Genomic DNA, 14,558 nt, shown 5'->3' on the forward strand with positions numbered 1-14,558 from the left:
CTCAGTGTAAATGAGATCAGCCTAGGGCCTCTGTATTCCTAATGTGCAGCCAAGTCTATTTGAGTCTATTTAGAGTATATTTTACATGTGACTATCTACCTGGAATGACACCCCATTACTTTAACTGATTCTCATATGCACACTCTCCTCGTCTAGGAAAAACATGCCTAGGGAATACAATGAGGCAAGCGCCATTCCTGGATAGGGGTGCGTTCCTGCATTTGAAGAACTTGTTACTGTGTAGATCCAACTCCACAATACTAAACCTGCCAAGGAACTGGAAAGCACAGAGGGAAGTGTGTGTGAAAATATCTGATTAAACGTATCAAATATACCTCTGGACAGCTTCCTTTGGCTCATTTGCTTTGTACAAGGCTACCTCTAAAGACATTCAGGTCCCTAATGAACCATGACAACTTCCAGATGAACAAAATCAGGATTTCAGTAATCACAGGAGAAAGAAAATTCATAAAAATCCAGATGATTCTAATCCCATCTATTTTGATTTTTTTTTAAATTATAAGTGTTATGATTTTTAAGTAAAGTCCTACCTGTTACAGTTCAGTGCCAGTATTCTGAATACAGTATAACCACAGCTATGTAAATGAGGGATGCAAGGATTTTTCTTACCTCACAAAACATAGGCAACTTTTTGGCAAAATCCACCACTCTTGTAATCGCTGGTGTGATAATTTTTGTAAACTGGCTGAAGGCTTCTAAATCCACTTTCCCACCTTCTGGGGCATTAACTATTGGTGCTTGACCAATGTCTTCTGGCTAAGGATATCAAGAAAGATATTTAAAGGAACAATCTATCTTCGAGCAAGCATTTGATACTCTAAAAAGTCCTGCTTGGCAACAAAGTTAAAATAAAAAATAATACTATTTTTTAAATCCACTTTTTAAGTTATGACCATTATGCCACAAAGTGTGAATTTGTAAAGCATTTGTGAAAGAGAAGACTGCACATGGAAATGGGGGACTGGCAAGCCACTCCCCATGCTGTGTGGGCAGCTGCATTTTTGTGCACATGCAGTTTCTTCCCTGTACTTCTATCTGAACATTTTGTGGGTGCAGTTTATGCATTTTTTGTTTTATAATATAGACATGATCTTGTTTCTTAAGTGATTAGTTTCTCACAAGTTGCTCTCAAAGCAAAGGGAACAGAGGTGACTTGTTACACCCTAGAAGATGCTCAGAGCTTTGCAGTACTGGGCTATTTCACCTACTCTAAGTTCTGAAATCATTCCCAGAACAGATTGCCCAATATCACAGAGCTCCAGGCTATTGTCAAGGCCTGTTTCCAAAATCAGGCTAAAACAACTGATGACTAAGAACAGGCTAATGTAAAGCTAGTCTGGATAAGCTAACTAGAATTTGAACTCATCTGGGTAAAATTCTAGTTGAAAATCACCTTCTGCATGACTTCAGACCAAGACTTCTCCAAGCAAGCAAAAAAAAAAATCTATTATGAAGATTTCAATAGGAACACATAATAAAATAGGTTTGACCAGAATCCATGCTGAATGTTTTTCATTCTGACTGCATTTCAACACATTCTTCCGATTCTACGACAGTTTGTCAATGTTACTGTGTATTTTTAAAACAGACAAAGCTGTTCCTCTGTTTGCTAAGTGCAGCTTTGCAGTTGTAAAAGACCTGCCAAACACGATGCAGAGGTCCCATTTTGTTCATGTTAGAGAGTTCAAAATGGGACAAGACCCAGAGAACAACGCCTTTAAGACTGATGGAGTTCATGGTGCTGAAACTGCTGCCTGTAACAAAAACTTGTGCACGATAGTTTTTTTTTTTTAAAGCAACACATCATAAAAGATCCTTTCCCATCTCTGTCATCAGTCTGAATCCAAATCTAACTTCTTTCAAGAAAAAACTCAGCAGTGCACTAATAAAACAAGAACCAATTGTAAAAGAACAATGAAGAGGACTGGGCTCAATTATCTATGGGCTTCTCCTGCTAAAAAGCTCAAATAATCCCAGTTTTAGGCTCTCCCCTTCCCTGCATCTTGAGAATCTAAACCACATTGTCTGCGTGCTCATGATAAACAATATTCTTCACTTCCAAGCAAGAAGACCCAAAGCTGAAGCCACGAATAACATTGTTAGTGAGAAGAAAAGAGAATACAGCATTGCCTTGGGAAAGCCAGAAGAATTCAAGTGGCTAGCTAAAACAAACACACTCCAGAAGGGCATGCTGCTGGAGAGCCCTTGCCACCTAACTCACCTCAACAGGAAAGAGGTCCAGACCTCCTGGGAGCTCCTGCTGTTGAAGGACCAGCCTCATCTGCCAAAGGGCTGACCCATAGCTCCTGGAGTGTGCAGTCAGCTCCTCCTGCTCTCCAACAGCTTCTGGCAGGGAGCTTTCAAAGCCCTCTGCCTGGAGTTGTCAGGCCACCCTGGACTTTCCCTTCTGTGCTCACTGTAAGGTGTCAGTGAGCTGCTCTCTACACTCACCTTGAAACTCTAGGGCTTCAGCATGAGTGAAAAAATACACGGAGGGCCTGGAGCGAGGGCTGCACCAAGAGCAGTTTGGTCTGGCCTAGAGCCAGCTGTGGAGGTCACCGCTGGTTTCTGCACTGTCCATTTCAGCTGCCACCCCTGCCTCTGCTCCACCTCGCCCCTCTCCCAACAGCTCTGTCCTTACATCACTTCACGCCCTGCCTCATCCCTGTACCCCAACCTCAGTCTCCCCAGTTTTATCCTAGAGCAGGTGATACCAACAGAGCAGTACTCCTGTCCAAATAACCATGCACCACTGCAGCTGATGTTATAGTTTCAGCTTCTTGGCCTGATAAAAACCATGTAGCAAACCTTGCTATGCAGGAAAACTGGAAATTTCTCTGTTGCTTCTTGCCAGTGACCACTGGCTGTGTTTTCCTGACAGCACACTACTATGAACGTGTGCCCTTTCATACAGAAATCTGGGCACTGCCACTGGAGTTAACAAAACATTACAGGAATCAGCTGCTTTGGCTATCAAGTTTCTTCTTGCAGTTTAACAATGGGTAAAGATTCCCATTGTGGATTAGACAGCAGGAGCCTAGGCTTGCAAAAAATGAACATACTCTATCTGATATGGTATACCCAGGCTGTTAAAGACACCTGTGTATTCCTGACATGCAGTCTATAATCTTTCTTTTGTGCTGTCTAAGCATTCTGTATTCTGTATGGATTTTCTTTAAAAATTGATTTAGAAAAATAAATTCTTTTCTAAGACTGAGCATCACCATTTATTTTCTGTTCCTTAGGTATAGGCTGAAAACTTCAGTCCTCTTGTAGTTTGCAAACCCAATATGATAGTGTAGGTATCATCCTACTTTCATTGAAATTTATTTTTCTTCATCAAATTTACTTTAATTAATGTGTTCACTTTGGAACAAGGAAACCAGAAGTACAATTTATTAATTAAAAATATCAGTTTCTATTTAAAACTTGCCATTTTTTCTTCAACGCTTTAAATATGTTGCATGCTAGTCCCTAATAAAGACAACTGTTCCTAGATGTAATACATAAATAAGATATGTTGTACATTATAGACTGATACCGCTGTTAATCAGGACTGAAACAATTTTTCTACTTTTTCTTATCATAGCACATTAGAAATATCCAGCTGGGTAAGCCTGAACTGAGTAATAAGCTATTTATCTTTTGAAGTACGTGGTCTGATCAAAGATTGAACCTCAGCTAAGAATAAGTAAGCAGTGACTACAAAAATAAACAATTTTTCATTTAAGCCAATACAGATACACCAGTGGCTGCAACGCTGGGAAGGAACTTTAGAAGAAACAAAGGAACCTGACTCCAAGAGCAACGTAAAAGGCTGAAGTCCCTACCAGAAATTTCCTTTTTTGCTTCCAGTGGCTTCCTTGTGCATTGGTGGCCACGTGTGCTTCAGTGACAATTTTGATCAGCTCCCACTCCTCATCTGTTGGCTCTGGTTTGTGCCCAATTGTTTTCTGCAGCTCTTCCCGACGTCTCTTCTCTCGATTTTCTTCTATCAGCTTCCTCTTTGCCAACCGCTTGCTGTCATCCAACACCACTAGCAGGGATAAAAGCATACAAAAATGGCAGGGAGCTCTTACAGTTGTCTGAACTTTGGTCTTTCCTGTACCTGATATACTTACTGGTTACAAACACCTTAACTGATCATAGAACCACAGAATGGTTTGTGCCAACCAGGCCAGGTTGCCCAAACCCCCATCCAGCTCATGTCCAATTTTCCATCCAGCATTACCCCCAAGTCCTTCTCTGCAAAGCTGCTCTCAATTCATTCATCCCCCAGTCTGTCCTCATGTCTGGGATTGCCCTGACCCAGGTGCAGGACCTTGCACTTGGCCTTGTTGAACCTCATGCAGTTCATGTGGGCCCACTCCTCAAACCTGTCCAGGTCTTAATGGATGGCTTCCTTCCCTTCTGTCCTACCAACTATACCTCTCAGCTTGGCATCATCTACAGATGATAACAAACTGAGTGCTTAATCAGTAAAGAAGTACTTCAGTATGACCCACACATGACATAGTTCTCTTATTTCTCTCTCCAAACTTCATTTTTGCAGAAGCCTGGAAAATGAATGACTTATCCTTCTAATAATATTACATGTATGTATACTGCAATCGTCTTTAGTGGCTTATTCTACCAATAAACTGGTATGTAAAAGCTTTCTGAGGACTGAGACAAAACACTCCTGTAACTGACTTTGTGTAATCCACGTTGGGAAAGATGCATTTTTATTTTCTTTAAAGTAGTACTAGCAAAATCAATACTCTATTGTTCATAATGTGTTCTTGTGAGTCAGTATAATGTAATGGATTTAAGAGAGTACAGAGATGAGTGGTCTTACTCATAGGAGGATCAACTACCTGTTGCATGATATGATCAAAAACAACCTGCCTTTGGTTCTTTCCACAAGCCTTACAAATGGAGTCATTCTGTGGCTCCCTAGATCCCCTCTAGTCCCAGCTATGCCAGGTGCACAAGACACAGGGCTGTACATCTCTGACCATCACAGAAGGCTTCTTCCCAATTCCCATACAAAAATGAACAGGCCATTGAAAAGGCTGCCCTGTTTAAAAGAAGGAGGACCATTCCGATCCACAACTGGTGGCATGCAAGTAGGAGTAACACAAGCCCTGTTTACACAGTGCTGTTCACACATTTTAATTCTAAGGTGGGAGAAACCTTTCTTGAGTTTGAGATAGCCAGCTTGTCTGCCACTCTCAATGACAGCTCCTTTGACACATCTGTATGTGTTCTCCACAGAGATGGCTTTATGGTATTGACACTTTCTAGTCAGAAACAAACTCAGACAAACTTTTTCTGTACAACTGCTAAATGGTTGATGCTTGTCATTGTCTGATGTGTCAGACTGGGCTGGATTTGAACTGATGATCCAGAGTTACTCGGTTATTCAGCTCCCTCTCCTAGAGTTCCATCCGGTTAAAATTGTGACATTTATTCTGTTCCTTTCTATACAGAAAACATTGTTATATATTACTTTACCAATGAAAAATACTATGTTGGAATATTCTGATGTTGTTTACTGGGTCTGTTTTCCTTCTTTCTTTTTTTTTTTTTTCCAGAGGATTATGCTGGCAACAACCATTAACATTAATGCACAGGGGGATTTACGTGAGTTCCTCCCATTTGCACTAATTGAAGTTATTGGTGTAAATCCCTGTGCAATGTCAGGAAAAGAAGACCCCTAAGGGTTAATCTTACAGCCATATGTTCTAGTTCTTTAGAATGAGAGTCGAATTCTTTGCAGATAACTTCTTCAGAGCTAAAAATAAAACAAACAACTGCAGGATGACTCATACAATGACATTCAATTTCACATCCTCCAGAATTTTCTAAACAAGATGTTTTTTTCAAGCAAAGTGTCCATCCAGATGCATTTCTCCCTCCTCTCCTCCTAAGAGTTAACATTCCTACTGCTACTCCACCTGGTAAGGCCAGGAGAAGGTGCAGTCTGGTAAAGCGTAAACAAAAAACCATAGCCTTTAAAAGTGGTTTGATGCACTGAGCATATTTCCCTAGAACAAATTATTAAAAACAAAAAATGCTGGCAGTTCTACTTTACTTTAACGATCTTCAGCAATCAACATACTTTAAGCAAATAAATACATAAAAAAAAAAAAAGAGAAAAAGAAGAAAAAGAGAAAAATATACTTACAATCTGTTGCCATGCCAACAAAGATACATTTTTTGAAGCGACATTCCTGGCACTGATTTCTTGTTACTTTGTCTATCACACATTTTCCTTCATATTTACAGGAATAGGTTGGATGGAGGTTTTTCTGAATGGTTCTTCTAAAAAATCCCTAAGTGCAATAAATAAATACATTGGAAAGCATTAGTACTGTGTAATTTTTTCAAATTGAGAGTCACTTTGGTTTGGTAGAAATGCACCTAAGGATGCAGGATAAAACACTCCATTAAACTCTCAAAAAGGAGAACACAACAGATTTATAGTTTATGGTATTCATTTTCTGAGTTTCGTGGGGTACTTCCAGCCTAAAAATTAAAACATATAGGCATCTGAGATAAATAAAGACATAAGGACAACTGTCCTGATGAACAAATAACCATTACATGTCTTCTTCCAGTCCTGTGTTTCTGTGTACTCTTTTTTTTTTTTTTTCTTTTTTTGTATTTGAACATGGAAGTTTATTTTGAGCCACCTTCTAAATTATACAATCAATTCAAAGGACATTAGGTGACATATACATACTTTTAATTACAGGACAGCTTCTGCAAATAGTAAGAAGGCTGGTGTGTAAGTAATGCTACTAAAGGGTTAAGAATCAACAGCTTTGCTTCCATCTTTCCATCAAAGCCAAATAACCAATCAACCAACCAAATCAGGGCAAGACTAAGAATTTTGCAGTCAAGCCCAATTCTCCCAGTCTTTGAGTTTGGTTCTAAATAATGGATCCATAATTCTCAAACTATCTGCATTTGTGAGAAAAGGAATTAATTCGTATTTACCACAAATCTCTGTATTCAAAACAAGCATCACCAATAAAGAGCTCTACCCCTCTCCATATATATTGTATCTACCTATCTATAAAGTCAATTGTAGTACAGATACGAGGTCAGATCTCAGCTCACACAAACTAATGTACCTCCACTAGGGTCACTGATTCGTACATACCACAGACTCTGGCCTTAGGTAGAGAAATCAGATACAATTTCTCTCTGAACATTATAGACCTAATCCCGATACTAATTTCAACAAGAGTTTTCTCAATGGCTTCAGCAAGAGCTAAAGTTCTCAAGACCATGGTAATACGGACAAGATAAGTTGCAAAGGCAGAAATTTAAATTCTACATTAATTTCAATTGTCAGCATTGTTTGAAACAGTCTACATTCAGCAATGCAAACTGGGACCACCCTGACATACAGAACATGCTGAGACCCTGGTCCTGTTTGACTGGAGCCACTCTAAATGGCTTTGGTTTCACTGAAAACAGTGGCAACATCCAAGTGAGCAGGGATTTTATCTAATGAATAGTCTCTTCACTTCACTAGGCAAAACATCTGTTTTTAATCATGTTAGGTAACACCAGGTAAAATCTTACAGCTGTGTGTAATATCTATCCCTTAATAAAGATGTTGAATTAAGACACACGGAGAAAAAAGTATTTCAGTTTGCGCTCCTATCTCCTGCAAAGACAGTGAAGAACTCCGTCCTTACTAGAATTTTATCTTACAACATCCGGCTTGAGCTAAGGGTGCAACTTTTTCCTCCTTCATAACAAAAAATCTAAAATTGTAATTAAACCGACTTCATAAAGCATGTGTGTAAGTCTTTGCAGGACTGGGACCAGCTGGGTTAAACCAAAATCCAGGAAATCAAAGGCAAGATGTTCTCACGTGGAGTTTGGATGAGGCCTCAAATTCTCATTTACCCAACTGGATTTGGATTTTACTCTCAACCCTGTGACAAATTCCTAGAGACCGAACCTGCCCCTCTCCTCCCTGAAGATGTCTCCGGACACACTGAGTAACCAACCTCTAGCTAGAGCAAGAAATAGAAAAATCTCTGATGAATCTCAGGAAGTGGCACTGAACTTCTGTCTTCCAAACCTTGCATGGGACTTAATGTAGCTCTAGCTTTATAATTTTAACTTTTCACCAGCTGTGTGAGGACCAGCACATTTCATCTTCCCATTTCTTTGTATTCCTCATATATATATATATATATATATATATTTTGTAAAAGAAAACTCTTTGATCATCTCTAGAAAATATGTGATAAGGAAGTTGCTCTCAATATTTATCTAAATATTTCCTCACAGATCACCCATTTCTCTACCTTGGTGTTCAGACTCATTTTCAGGCTTACATGTAATCTTGCTAGTGTTTACACAAACGTATGCCACTTTCATTTCCTGTACTCAGTTCATGTATGCACATGCATAAATAGGTGTACGCTGTTACGATCATGCACACAGCCACATTTGATTCATCTGACAGATGATTCAGACTCCCTTACGTCATTGGAAATTTCACACATACACACAGTGAAGTACAGAAAAGGGAATTTCTAAGCTATAAAGAGAACAAGTAGATTTCAAATCTAGAAAAACCTAAATTTCAAATCTTTAAAACGAATCTGTGTAACAATAAAATATATATATATTTTTAACAATAAAAGAAAGCACATTTTATTGTAAGGAAACCTCTCTTTTCCTAAATTCTTTTACTGTGCACCTATACAGAAATAGGTGCAGTGGGTACAGCGGTACAGCTTGGAGAAATAATTCAGGGACATCTGAATTTGTTTTATTTATATTTGAAGCCCTTACAATTTACTCTTCAGAAACCACGTGTGAGGATCCTATGCTCACAAAAGTACTCAACAAAGCAAATTTGTGTCTGTCAGCCCTAATTAAATTTGTTACAAAATGAAAGTAATTTTGAGTAAAGTGACTAGTAAATGTCAAATTTATTGAGAATTAATTACATATACCTTTGCTGATAAATAATACAACTTGAAATGTATATGCAGACCTTCCAAAGCATGAGTTGAAATTGTTCACACAAAATAGCTGTCAAGCCATCTTGTACAGTGAATACATTTGCAGGAAGAACAACAAAACAAAACAGTCTGGAAGCTAACTATAAGGAGGAGAAACAAATTAATTACTTGTTGCAAATGGTTACCTTGGTTCTTTGTGCACATAAGCATTATTTTAAATTGCACATCAGACAGAAGAATTATTTATGAAAACCTAAGTAGATTTGGTATGCTATATGTTTACAATAGCTGGTAGACATACAAAGAAATACTTCAGTTAGAGTACCAAAAACGTCAGTAGGAAATTTGGTGAGAAATATATCTGTTCAACTGGGGGCAAAAGCTATTTCATAACACCCCACTACTGCTTACTTGTCATTGTATCTGAATTAAGTCATATTCATATATTTTATGAATTGTTATCATCTGGTATATGGGATGCAAATGGGTGAAAATCACTTGTTTGGTTCTATAATTTTTCTCATATATAAATATTTTTTCATACATACATGTATGTATGCGTATAAAACCATTATGAATATTACCACAAACCTGTTACACATAGGATATTTAGGTCCTTGTGCATCTCATAAATGTATTTTAGGACAATGCTGTACAATAGAAGGAACTATTTCAGTACTGTTACTGTGATATGGAGCTCTAAAGCCAATCCAAACCCAGAATTTCAAATCTAAATATTCCAGACTTCAGGAATGAACAGAATATTACTTTTGTGGCTTAGTCCCATGACACTAGCGCATGACATGTGTGGTCCCATTTGTTTAGAAGAACTTTTTTTTTTTTTTTCCACAGGGAAGAATAGTTTTCTTACAGGATCTCAAGCTACTCAGGCAAATTTATGGCAGTGAAATCATGTAAAATGTGCCTGACTGTGTTACTTCTTTTCTTAATTTACTTGCCCAAAGCAATCCTTTTTTTTTTCATTTTTCATGTAGTTTTAGAGATGCAATTTAGGACTGAAAGCACATTTCAATATTGTTAAGTTAAAGAAGCAAAAAAAAAAATTTACGTCTGTTTTAACTGGGTGTCAGTGCTTCCTGAAGTGATGGATGTTACTGCTGCATGAGCATGTGGAAGGCACTTTTGTTTTTATTTCTTTTAAATGATGATGGGAGGCACTGGAACACTGTTAATCACTACAGATTCATCATGGCCATAGGCAGAATCTCAGCTATTGCATGAACAGCTTCACTGAAGTTCCTGGGAGGATGCTGATGTACGTTGGCTGAGAACATGGGCAAAGAAGCATTAAAAAAAATGGAAATGAAAAAGCTAACAGTTAAACAACAACAAAAAAATTTAAATTCATTGTCTTCTTTGCAGAACCAAACACTGCAAAAATCAACTATATTCCTTATGCATATGAAGATCAGCAGCAGAGCCAGATATGGCTTATCATCAGTACTGGATGTTCTTATTCGCTTCTAATCTTTGGCTTTTTTTTTTTTTTTTTTTTTTTTTTTTTGACAGCACAGTTCAGGAAGTCTGTATAAATGGAGGAGCTGGAGAGCTATTTCTGATTCCCACCTTCCCACTGTGCCATTTACCTTGCAACCTTCACAAGTGATGCAGCGATAATGATATCCGGTGGCTTTGTCCCCACATACTACACATAGCTCATCCTTGTCTAAGTAACTGGGTATATACCCTGTAAAGAAAAAGAGGACGTGGCATGTAAACTCTATATAAAATGATATGATACATTCGATATAAAAATATCATAGTAGCTTTCACTGCAGATCTTGTCTACTAGCCCCATACTTCTCAACTCACTGCATTTCCTAAATAAAAAACTCATGCTAACAATATCACAGAAGTATTTAAATATATTTTTACAGTATTTTCCATCTTACACAGTGTTTCAACATCTACTGGTCAAGAGGGACAAGTCAGAGCATGATTGCTCTCTCCTGAATGAAATACTACCTCAGAAAAATAAATATATCTATTTTTACCTCAAAGACTTTGATGTGAAAAAATAAATAACAGCAAGACATAGATTATATTACTCTCTTCTGTTTCACAAAACCTTGATATGCTTGTGTACTGAAGATGAGGTTCCAGGTTGCAGAGTGACTCAGGGGGCCTGCTAGTAAGAATATTTACTGACAGTACCTTTGTTTCAAAACAGCTCTGCAGGTGTGGCTCCAAAAGTACCAGCAACAGATCACAAAAGCTGTATCGATCATAACTTACCTGGGTGTGTTCCACAGTTGCATTTAATACAGCTTGAATTTAGGGCAAAATACGTGGGCATTCAAATATGTGTGTGTGTATGTGCGTGTGTGAGAATATTTTCTCTTCTGAAGTGGTTCGCCAGACACCCGATGAGTGAAATCAAATATTACTGCTATGAAAAACATTGGCAATGCTCAGTTCTTTTCCCACACCATTTGTTTTGACAATACAAACATATTCTCAATTTAAGCAAAACAACAACAAAAAAACTGTTTTGATGGTAACCAAAGTAATTCTGAACCAAAGAGAACTTTGAAATGGAGTAAAATATAAACCTTTCAAAGTAAGTGTTGCCATAATTCATAATTAATGGAGTTGCAGTATACAAGGTTTCTCTCTGAAAAACCTCTCTGTACAGATGTAACACAAAGGCTTCAGATTCTTTTTGAGGGGAGAGAGTGAGGTGCAGCTATTCATGTAACCCTGTAAAATTATTGAAGTACAGTGAATAGTTCACAGAATGATCGAGTGGTTGGGGCTGGAAGGCACCTCTGGAGATCACTTAGTCCAACCTCCGTGCCCTAGTATGGACACCATGGCTCAGGGCTGCGTCCTGTTGGGCTTTGACTGTTCCCAAGGATGGAGACTCCACAGCCTCTCTGGGCAACCTGTGCCAGTGTCTGACCATCATCACAGTAAAATAAAAGGTTATTTTATACTCTTAGATGGAATTCTAACAATTTCTAATTGTGAAACAATTTCTAATTGTGCCCTTTGCCTCTTGTCCCATCAGCAGGCATCACTGAGAAGAGTGGCTCTGTCTTCATCACTCACCCCCACCAGGTGTTTTTACACACGGACAGGTTCCCTGAGAACCTTCCCTGCCCCAGACTGAACAGTTTGCCTCTCTCTCAGCCTCTCCTATGTCAGATGTTCCAGTCCCTTCAGTGTCTCTGCAGTCCTTCACTGGACTTGCTCCAGTGTGTCCACGTCTGTCCAGTTCTCCAGCCTGTCCCGGTCCCTCTGAAGGGCAGCACACCCATCTGGTGTATCTGCCATCCTCCCAGTTCTGCATCATCTGCAAACTTGCTGAGGGCAATTTATGAGTGCAATTTATGAGAGAGTCCTTTGGATGTAGCTGGCTGTAACATCATCCCTTCCCTTGCTAACGCACCTGCAGCACAACACGTTAAACCTGACTCTGAGCTTGCTGCCTTGGTAGAGCTTGGCAGGCCGCAGGTGCACGGAGAGCAACCAGCACCAGGACTCATGGCACCAGAGGGCTGTTGAGGGATTTTGTGAGGGGATGGCCATCATCCTGCTGTGACCAATGTGCCAGAGGGTCAGCTCAGTCACAGGCAGCTTGAATGAAAGTGTAATTCTGAGTTATTACGAGAATTGAACATTACAGAGAGACAAATACACCGCTTAGGTAATGCTGGGAAGCAGCACCACTCTGAAGCCATGCCCACCTGTCTGCACCTTAGATTTATGAATAGTCCTACCGTAATCTGAAAGAGGACTGGTGGTGTGAGCAGAGATCTTACTGATGTATCATATCGGTTTTCAGTATGGCAAAGCATCAGATTTGCATTTAAGTTATATTTCCCCTTTATGGACTTGGGTAAAGGCTGGTGGGCACGGAGCTGGTGCTGTGACCTTGAGGGAAGACAGACAGCAGGGTTTCCATTCTAATTTACATCCCTGGCTCCTAACGGACATGATGCTGGTGGAGGATTAGCAGAGGCTATTATCCCCCGCCTGCCCCCCTTCTGCTCACACAACACATACACTACGTGGAGCTGACAGGAGGAAGGAGCATCAGTGAAGGGAAACAGCATTTTCTGCTAAATTTCTTGTAACTATTAATGGCTTCTTGATATTGCTATTCATGAGAGGTAGACTTAGTTGAAGCACAGGCTATGCCCTCTAAAATTCAGTATCACTGGCTTGCTTCCTCAAGAAATACTTCTGAATTAAATGCCTTGATATTTCATTAAGTATATAATCTGGTTAGCACTGCTCATGTAATGGCAGCTTTGTTCTACTGGAGCAGCAGGAGACAACGTGTTTGAACTGCTTCCTTAAATACATACAGCAGCCTGCAGATGTGATCGCTGGTGGCCATCTCCTTGGAGTTTCATGACTTTATCCTACTTGGGAAGCAGTTCTCAATCTGGCAGAAAAGAAATCTACAGGCAGTCCTAGTCAGAAATGAAAAACAGAATCCCTATATGTAAGCACATTCATTTTCTTTTCTTTCCTTTTCTTTTCTTTTAAAAAAAAAATGTATTAAAAATCTGAGAGTGGTAGCCATACTTTTGTTTATTTTTAATACTCTTCCCAACAGCTCATTGGGCCAGAAGCTGCAGGAAAGCAGGAAAATTGAACCTTTGGCAGTGTTTTAAAAATATACATGATTCAGACAAACAGACCACGCCAAGAGGAAGAAAGGGGTCTACATTCAGTTCCTGCAAATTGTAACATCCACTGTAAATAATTTCTAGTAGCTGCAAATATCCAGTCCAACCTCTGTTTAAATTCAATGCAGTTTCATTTGCCCAGAATTGCAGAGAAGCAACTCCAGTACATTTCTGTTGCTACTCACAGTTAGAAACAGTATCAGCAAGGATGAAATTCAACAGTATTTTTCTAAACTGGGTGCCAGCACAGAGGCTACAAACAGTGCAAGGCTGATACCTCGCGAGGTCATGGACAGCAGCAGAGGTGTGTGTTGGTGTTGGATGGTTTGAGGAAGAAGCAGAGCAACAGATTTCTCTCACTCCTTGCAGCACTGAGGGAAAACAGAGGAGGGGTAGACTGATTGTCTCTCATGTCAGCGAGCACTTCGGCTTCTCGTGTGTTCAGTAAGCCTGGACCAAACATAAAAACTATGATGAAGAAGAAAATGCTGTATGCTAACCCAGGTGATCTTATTACTATTTCTGTATCAAGTACAACTTGGCATTGTCATTCCAACACTTACTTTGCTATGAATGGAGAACATCAATTTTGCTATGAATGGAGAACACCAATAAATGACCTCGACCTGCCACGTCTGGTGTTTCCCCGCAGCCTCCGGTAACTCCTTTGCTCCAGACTCCCACCTGCCAGCCTGCCTAATCTCACCGGCTTGGCAAGGCTAAGTACTTGGCAGGACCACTGCCCCTATCCCAGAGGAGTGAGTTGTATAATCCACTATAACCAATCTTGGTGGTGATCTATGGTATCATTTAAATTGCAACACTCCTTGTAGTGGCACGGCAAGAAACAAGTCCCTTCTGCAGGAAAATGACCCCGCAGCTGTAAGGACAGACT

At 39.5% G+C, this 14,558-nt stretch overlaps 1 protein-coding gene across 22 annotated transcripts in view; it reads right to left on the reverse strand.

The window, feature by feature from the left end:
* Positions 1–14,558, reverse strand: part of THRB (thyroid hormone receptor beta) — a 167,771-nt gene that overhangs the window by 11,022 nt on the left and 142,191 nt on the right. For 12 of the 22 annotated variants that reach the window (XM_068674385.1, XM_068674381.1, XM_068674387.1 and 9 more), the window contains 4 exons: positions 10,610–10,710; positions 6,191–6,338; positions 3,852–4,057; positions 631–777 (listed from right to left, as the gene is read on the reverse strand). In XM_068674385.1, coding sequence (XP_068530486.1) covers positions 631–777; positions 3,852–4,057; positions 6,191–6,338; positions 10,610–10,710 — 602 coding nt within the window. Of the gene's footprint in view, positions 1–630; positions 778–3,851; positions 4,058–6,190; positions 6,339–10,609; positions 10,711–13,940; positions 13,969–14,023; positions 14,114–14,558 lie in introns of those variants that run through there. The other 10 variants (XM_068674377.1, XM_068674376.1, XM_068674375.1 and 7 more) reach the window with 3 other exon arrangements.

Source organism: Anas acuta, chromosome 2 (genome assembly GCF_963932015.1).
Source record: "Anas acuta chromosome 2, bAnaAcu1.1, whole genome shotgun sequence".
NCBI classification, from domain to species: domain Eukaryota; kingdom Metazoa; phylum Chordata; class Aves; order Anseriformes; family Anatidae; genus Anas; species Anas acuta.